Raw genomic sequence first — 8798 nt, 5'->3', positions numbered from 1 at the left:
CCACTCCATGGGTCTGAGTTCATGAGAAGAGCTTTTATTATTATTATTATTATTAAACGCAATTTGACAGGAATCAGAGGAAATGGGAAATTTTGAAAAATACCAAGTAGAAAAATACCTCAAGTCAAGAGCATCTCAAGAACAGTAACAGTTTCAAACTGAGAGGTCATATATACTAGGAGATGATTTAAACCCAGAAAAAGCAAAGGCCTAGGTATCAGCAACTTCAAAATGAATGGGATCCATTATTTAATAATAGAAGAGATACATAAAGAATGTTACTTAAGATAACATAAATATAAAAATATAAAATATGTTTTTAAAGTTCAGTGTTTTTAGAAAAGAACTATTCCAGAGGAAATGTAAGAAGAAAGCAGGCAGAATAATGAGAATACCTAGAAGAGACAAAGAAAGAGGCTTAAAAAATGAAATTGAAGAAATTATTCACAAAATCATTCTTTTAAGTTACAAAAATGTGCATCTCTTTAAAAAATATATTTAATTTTTATTTACTGAGCACCTACAATGTGCAAGTTATTCTTGTTTATTAACAAAAGGTTCTGTGCTTCTGTGTGGAATGACACAAATTAGCCATAAAACTTTTAAAGAAAACAAGATGAGAGTGAGATGTGATGATGGATAAAAGTGTCTTTTTTTTTTTCTGGCACCTACAAATTGGATTTCTTAACATTTTTTCTAAGAAGTGGTTATCATTTTCTTAAAATCTGATGGAGAAGCTTGACACACCCCTTTATACACCACATGCACATATAGAGCAAAAAAAACATTTCTGAGCACATCAGGAACCTTCAGGTTTCCATTGTTTTTGCTTATGATACTCACTCAACCACTGGTCTCCTCCACTACTCATCTTCTGCCAATGGCAACGCCTCATCCTTCTAGGCCCAACATTAGCCTAATGCCACCTCCTTCATGATCCCTCCCTGTTCCCCTATCAAGGTTAGCCACACAGTCTTCACTCCCTCATACCACTTTCCCTCAAATGTATGTCTCTCTCGTTTGCATTGTAATTAACTATCTGTTTTCTTCCAATACATAACAAACTTGGTCAAGTCCTTATTCCTCTTTGAATCTCCCCAACATCTTGCAGAGTGTCTTGCTATGGAAATGCTAGGAGACTCTGGTGTCTGAGACCAGGTGAAGAACAGGTTGGTGAACTCCGGCCACAAGTGTATGGTCCCTACTGAGGGCAGAGCTCAGCAATCAGTTTGACAGGAGAGCCACTAATGGCCCTAGTGTCCTTGCTGGTGTCCTGCCCTCTCTCATCTCTCCCTTTCTATCATAGTCTGTCTTAGCCTTGCTCTCCAGGTACTGCATCAGTGCTATTGGTGTACACTATAGATAATGATAAAGTGATTAAAAAAAATAAACCAGCTTATTCCTATTTATCTATTTAAAATATGTAGTACATGACAAATATCATGTATAATACTCATATGTATCATTTATGTTTATAATAGAAATGTGAAAACCTAACCAAAATTTCTACAAAGCACCAAATAAAGAGTAAAAAGTGATATTCCTTAAGATAAGATATTTTTAAATGGAGAAAAATTTAAACATTTATACATTTTGATATTATATTATCATCATCATCTTACTTTTTCCCCTTTGGCCCCAGCTATGCCAGTAATGCCTCTCAATCCTTGAGCTCCCTGGAAATATAAAAAAGAAAAGTAAATTATTATAGTTGAAGCACACATTCATTTACCTCATCACAAAAGTTGATCCAGAAAAAGGAGTTATCATAAGCAAAGGTAACACTAAGAAATAGTGCCATTATATAGATGAACTTCTTTAGTTTAGGAAAAAAAAATGCAAGGAGAATTCTTCTGATAGGTAACTCTTTTCTAAATTCTGAAAATTTACACAAACATGGAGTTGGAACAATTACTGACAACAAAAAAGTAAATTTCATTAGCATAAGAGAATTATGGTAATGTATTTGACTTATCTTTTAACCCATATACAGAATATACTGCCATTTCCACCTCCTTCATGGTTCTTAACTTGGTTACATGTAACACAGTTGTTATGTTAGACCATGGAATATTTTTCCTCCCCAACATAGGCGATTAAAAGCTATTAGGTTCCCAGGCTAACTGACAAAAGCTTATGACCTATAAATGGAGCAAGAGTCTCCATTAACCACTTACAGTCACTAATCATTACACTATTTCTATAAAAAAAGGCATTCCGACTTCTAGTTAGGGGCAACACCCAATTTCAGGCATGGAAGTGAGTAATCCTAAAAATGAGGGTGTGGGGGGTGATTTCTTGTACCCCGCCTCAATACTGAAATGTTCCTATTTTTGACTCTGGCCTCAGAGCAGCAGGGCTCCAAAAACATATCCTGCACAGCGGTCCCCAACCTTTCTTGAACCAGGTACTGGCTCTCCTATGAGAATCTAATGCCTGATGATCTGAGGTAGAGCTGAGGAGGCGATGCTAGCGCTAAGGGGTGCCTGCAAATACAGATGAAGCTTCGCTCCCTTGCTGGCTGCTTAACTCCTGCTGTGTGGCTCAATTCCTAACAGGCCATGGACCATATAGATCCACAGCCTGGGAGCTGGGGACCCCTGCTGTAAAGGATGAGCCTAAGAGCTCCCTTGGGAACCACAGTGGATGACGCTCCATCAGCAAAGTGAGGTAGCTACTTCTGAACAACTTGCTAACTGTCCACTGCAACTAGCTTAAGACAAAGTAGCTGTAGGCCACTTTTTTCCTTTGTGTTGTCACTTGGAGAAAATGCGGCAATTTCATGGCCAACTATGCATCCAGGTCAGTCACAAATTCCGTGTAGATCATTTGAGAATGACCCGAGAAACGAATGTTCAGGATGATCCAGTTTAGGAAATCCACTTAGGATATAATGTGAGATGGTGGCCATGTCAGCTTAAAACTGCTTTTTTGAAGGTAATGCTACAAAAAGAATTCCAAAAATATTTGATTCATAGCAGCGACATGAGAATGCCATATATCATCTCTCGAGGTGACTACTTTGAAGGGCAGAGCTTGTGTATAAATGTTCCCAAAAGCATTTAAAAAAAAAAATCCGTGATTATATAGATTCACATTTAAAAGGTAAAAATCTGTGAATTTTACAGAAATAGTTTGGCATATTCACTCCCAAACACCAGAAGGTTAGCAAGCACTAACGATATCCCCCAAGAGACTACCCGAGTCGTGTAGCAATCTACAGAGATCTTTAATCCATGAAAACACTTTTTTAAATGCTGCTTGCAAAATCCTTTGGAAGTGGCTTTAAAAATAACTTTTTAAGTCCTTACCAAATTTTCATTAAAAAAAAAAAAAAAAAAAAGCATAGGTCTCTTACATTAGCCCTATCTCCCACCTGCCAAACAGAGTTTATCCCCTTATTGTTTTGTATCAAAGGCTCAGGGAAGGGAAGTTTCTGGAACACTTTGGACTCCTGCACATTCTCTTTAAGTTCTCACATGGCTTAAAAGCCAAGGCCATTTCTTATAGATTCTCAGCAGGGTGTTTCCTTTAGCTTGATTTCCCATAAGCTCTCTGAACCCTTTATAAAAGGCCAGTTGTGCAGAGAGAGCAGAGCAGGTGAAGGAAAGGTAACCCCATGTTTATCTTCTCTCTTTAGTTTCTGAGAATGAGACCCAAGCTTATCTTTTACACAGTCCATGCCTTGGCTAGCTGCAATGTTCAATGAATATTCTGAAATTATTATTTTCATAATTGTTATTGCTCATTGTGACAAGAAAAAAAGTGTAACATTCCACTTTCTTATGCAAAAGCTATGGAAATTCTGATTTAACAAACATTTTAAATTGAAGTATGCCTGTGACTCCAATTATCTCACTGTGCATATTATTGTAGCAATCTGCCACAGCACAAGGGATCAACTTTTTATTAAAAGACATGATTGTGAGCAATTAAGAATGTTCTAATTATAACGATTACATGCTGGCATAAGCTACATTAAACCCAGTAAATGATATACCTGCTGCATATTCAGGATACACAAAATTTTCTCATTATATCATGTGATAGTAACATAGAACATAAAAAATATATATCGTCCTCTTGTGTTCAATATTTTCAGATCGCCTAGTGTTGAAATCTAGTAAATGAATGTATGTAATTATAAGTAGAATTTTTCTGTGGAAACAGTGCTTGAATGTACAATGGGGGCTCCTTCCTATTTTGAAAAAAAATGGTTATCTTCTAATGAGGCCTTGGTGGAAAAATAGAGAATATCGTGTTAATGTAATATTGTTAATCCAAATGCTAAACAGAAAATATTCCAAATGTAATGAAGAAAAGAATATTTGCATATCCTAGTTAAATGTATTTTTTAAAATACTTTACTGGAGGTCCCTGAGCTCCAACTTCTCCTGGTTCTCCCTGGTCACCTTCTTCACCCTAAAAAGCAACAGAAAGCACACCAAGTATTATTCTAGCAAATGAACATAGAAATAGGCTCAATCTAAATCAGCATATTCTGAATTCACTTGGCATCACCTGAATTATTCTACTATATAAAATGTTATTTACATGAAAATCCATATTAGTTGTAGAACATTCAGAAAATAGAGATGTATACATATAAAGTCATCCAAAATTCACCTTTCAACTATAAATACCAGTAACATTTTTTAATAAGGGAAATTTTTCATGTATGAATCATTTTTGTTATTAGTTTCAAGTATACAGTACATTGGCTAGACATTTGCACAGTTTATGAAACAATTCCTATGATTACTCTATCTTCTCTCTGGCTCTCCACCTAGCTATTACATTACTGCTGACTGCATTCCCTATGCCATGATCCCATCTCTGTGACCTTCTATCAATTATTTATTTGTATTTCTTTAAATTTTTACCCCTTTCTCTCAGTCCCCCCACCCCCGCCGTCACTCAATTGTCCCAATTGTGAGTCTGTTTTCGATTCCTTTGTTCTTTTTGTTCCTTAAATTCTGCATATTAGTGAAAGTGTATGAATACCAGTAACGTTTTAGATGTTTTTCTAAAAACAGGGATGGGAGGGATGGGGAGAGGCATGGGGGAAAACAAGTATGCATTCATGTTCCAAATGTGTGTGTACTAGGGGGGTTATTAGGAAAATATGATCATACTATGCAATTTTTCCATAAACTACAATATTATTTAATTGTGATTTTTATTTTTAACTTTCCTTATAACTTTTGTACCATATACAGATTTTTAAATGGATTTAAATCAGTCTTTCTTTCCATGGTTTATACCTTTGATGTCATTCATAGAAAAGCTTTCTCCATCCCCAAAATATAAATATTTCTCCATATTTTACTTGTGGAAATATTATAATTTTATAAATAGAAATCTTTATCAGCAATTTATTTTGATGTAAAATATAAGGTATAAGTCTCTTTTTCTTTTTTCCTGGTAATTGGCCACTTGCTCCAATATCACATATTGAATAGTAGATTTTCCCCACACAGGTTGGGTAATTCATCTTTAACATATACTAATTGTTAAATATACTTTTTCTAGACCTCCTATTCTACTCTGCTGATCTGTTGTATGATGTCATCAATACCACATTTTAATTATTGAAATTTTATAAACTATCTTAATCTCAGATAGAAAGAATTCCTTTACCCTTATTTTTCATTTATAATTACTCTTATTTTTCTGTTTTTCTAAATGTTTACTCTTTCAGATGAACTTAAGGATTGTTGAGCAGATCTTCACAAAAATACTAGCTTTGTAATTGGGCTGAATTAAATTAATAGATTAATATGTAGAGAATTAGAATCTACAATATTGAATCTTTCCATCTTGGAATTCGGTTCATCTTCCTATTTAGTCGAATTTTTTTATTTTTCTTTTCATCAATAAAGTTTCATTTTTTTTCATATTAGTCTTGAATATTGTGACTACTTAGTAGCTATTGCCAATGGAATCTTCTTCCATTACATTTTCAAAATAATTATTGTTTTGACTTTTTGATATTAGTTTTACAACCTCTCATGTACTTTTAAATGTTAATATAGTCCAAAAGGAAATTCAACTGCTCTTTTTTACAGAAATAGTTTTTTATTGATTCTGAAAAAAAATTATTTTCCTTCTGACAAGGATTTTACTTTTTACAATAGATACACTTCCCTACAGTTCTATCGTAATAGGAATCTTAAATTATGAAGTTAATTATGAGAAAAATTCTTCATTTTTAATAGTATGTAAAAGTGTTAAATAAAAATCCATTTCTATTGTTTATTACCTGTTTTGATTCACGATATTCTTGCTCCACAAACCATACCTTGTATTTAGAGATTCTCTCTCTCTCTCTCTCTCTCTCTCTCTCTCTCACACACACACACACACACACACAGATACAGAAAATTTAACAAATGTGTTAATATAGAATATTTTATGTAAAATATAAGGTATAAGTCTCTTTCTTTCTTTGAGCATATGATGCAAAGAACTGTTATAACTAAATCATTTATACTTGATTTTTGAGTGAATTATGAGAGTCTGACATAGTGGTTTTAGTCTCATAATTATATTCAGATTATATTCCATAAGAACATACGATTGACAGTGGAGAGAGGTAGTCCTAATGAGAAAGCTGGTGAATTAGCTAGTTCATGGAGTGGATAATCAACAGATGTGTGTAATTAAATGCTACTTATATTTCCCTACCTAACTACAAAAACAAAAGTGATTGATACGTCCACTGTAAGTTTTCATTAGCGGGGTTTGGGGTATTTTCCCATAGATTCTTGATAAACCTGGGAATAATGTGGTTGATTTAAATATTTCATCAGCGGGTGGATAGCACACAACTAATCAATAACCATGAAGTTAAATAACAAATTTAGAAGTAGCAATTTATCATTTTACCAAAAAAGTTTTGACTATTCATTCCTATATGCACAATCAATTTTAAAAATATTAATTTATTGAGTAAATTCAAGGCAGAATTGTGAATTTGAATGCAAACTTCAGTCCCCTACTCTCTTAATTCTTCATCATTGTGCTTTCAGTATTATAGTTCAATGCATCTATTAGCCCTTTCAAATAGTATTATTCAATAGCTATTGTCATCCTATTTTCACACATCAGTTTTCAAAGACACCACTGAAAGTTTTAAGTGACACAAAAAAAATGTGAAATAAGTTACAGGAGTTTTCAGTAATCTGCAATGAAAATTTTAGCCAATTACCTTACATACCAAAACAATTTGCAGGTTCTTCATTGAAGACCAAACCAAATTTGAGAGTCCAGATAACTAACCTCCATAGGTATCAAAAATACTGGATTCCTGGGATGAGCGGAGAGATATTCTAATTGACAGCTTCATCGCCAGATCCCATGGGTTGGGAGAGTAGAAGTTACCCAAAGAAAAGGGATCACCAAAAGAAGAAGGAAGGGGTGCATGGCATCAAAAATAACAGAAGTCTAAATCTCCTTTACTACAGGTATTACCTCGTGAATATCTTTTGGTGCAATTTAATATTCTTACATACCTATTTTTGTGATTAAATAATATTCTATTATATGAATATGTCATACTTACTTTAGCCAGTCCCCTGTGATTGGAAATATTTTTTTTTCGTTTCTGTGCATCTTCACTTAGAATAAACACTGGCACACAGCAGGTACTTAATAAACATTTCTTGAATTTTTAAAATTGTAAATTTTAAGATTCAATGGAGGAATGGGCATGCAGAAAAAATTCCAAACTACTCAACTTTTTTCTATATTCTGCAATTAGACCTTAAGAACCCAACTGTTATATTCCAGAAAAATAAAAGGCCTTAATTATTCAAAGCCTAAGTAATAAAAAACTTTTAAAATAAATGTTAAAACTATAATAAGATTTAAGAAATTAGTTTATTTATCCTAATTGCCTGGGGTTGTTCAGTAGACTGATTTTCATTAAGGAGTTTGAGGGTATTAATACCTGAAGATATTAATAAATTGCCACTACCCAATAAAGGTGCAGAAAGACATAGTGAACAAAATCTAGAGAACCCGCATTAATAGGAACTGTCTGACTCTGGAAAATATTATAGAATTAACAGAGACAAAAATTCTACTCTACAGGAAGTCAAATTCTTAGACACTTAAAGGAGATTACACTAGTAGATGAAAAAAGGGCAAGTAAGCCATTTTGCTATAAATTTCAGCCTTGGTTTTCTTCAGGATATGCCAGCCTCAATGCAAGTTGTGCTATGGACTCCATATTTCTATCCATACCATGGCATAAGACTAAACTTCCGGATTAGTCAAATCTAAGTTATACTGAAATAAAGTCAGAAATAGACAGATAAATTATTTCAGAACTTAAGATGAAAAACTATCAGCCAATTGTCAACTCTCTTTCTGCTAGTCTTAGTAACACTTGTCATAAAATTTTTAGTAGAATAAAAAAATGAATAATGTTTGACTATCAAAAACATGAAGGAAAAAAGCTGAGTGTGATTGATTTGAAAGAGAAAGCAAGGGGTAGCAGTACAGAAAAGAATAAAAATGTATGGTGCTTTCTCTATTTTTTATAATCGAACATTAGAATGTTATGCTTAGCCAGATTATTGATGCATCTACTGAGAACTTGTCCATCATTGTTTGAAAAGGAAGGATAAAATATCATGCTTTAGTACTTCTTATAATTCCTTATAATAAAAATGATCACTACCTTCTAATCACAATTTACCCATTAAATACTCATTTTCCTTACCTTGTGACCTTGTCTTCCAGGTTCACCAATTTCTCCTTTAGCCCCTTTATGACCCTAACAAACACAAAAA

The 8798-nt window shown here is 33.6% G+C and overlaps 1 protein-coding gene across 1 annotated transcript in view; it reads right to left on the bottom strand.

Moving 5' to 3' along the window:
- COL9A1 (collagen type IX alpha 1 chain) overlaps positions 1-8798 on the bottom strand; it is an 88103-nt gene that overhangs the window by 39815 nt on the left and 39490 nt on the right. Inside the window, exons 18-20 of the mRNA XM_006926405.2 lie at positions 8729-8782; positions 4369-4422; positions 1623-1676 (exon numbers count right to left, since the gene is read on the bottom strand). Of these exons, the coding sequence (XP_006926467.1) occupies positions 1623-1676; positions 4369-4422; positions 8729-8782 (162 nt within the window). The remainder of the gene's footprint in view (positions 1-1622; positions 1677-4368; positions 4423-8728; positions 8783-8798) is intronic.

This window comes from Pteropus alecto, unplaced genomic scaffold (genome assembly GCF_000325575.1).
Source record: "Pteropus alecto unplaced genomic scaffold, ASM32557v1 scaffold7, whole genome shotgun sequence".
Taxonomy (NCBI): domain Eukaryota; kingdom Metazoa; phylum Chordata; class Mammalia; order Chiroptera; family Pteropodidae; genus Pteropus; species Pteropus alecto.
Note: the sequence above shows the minus strand (reverse complement) of the source record. Positions and strands in the feature narration are given on the sequence as shown.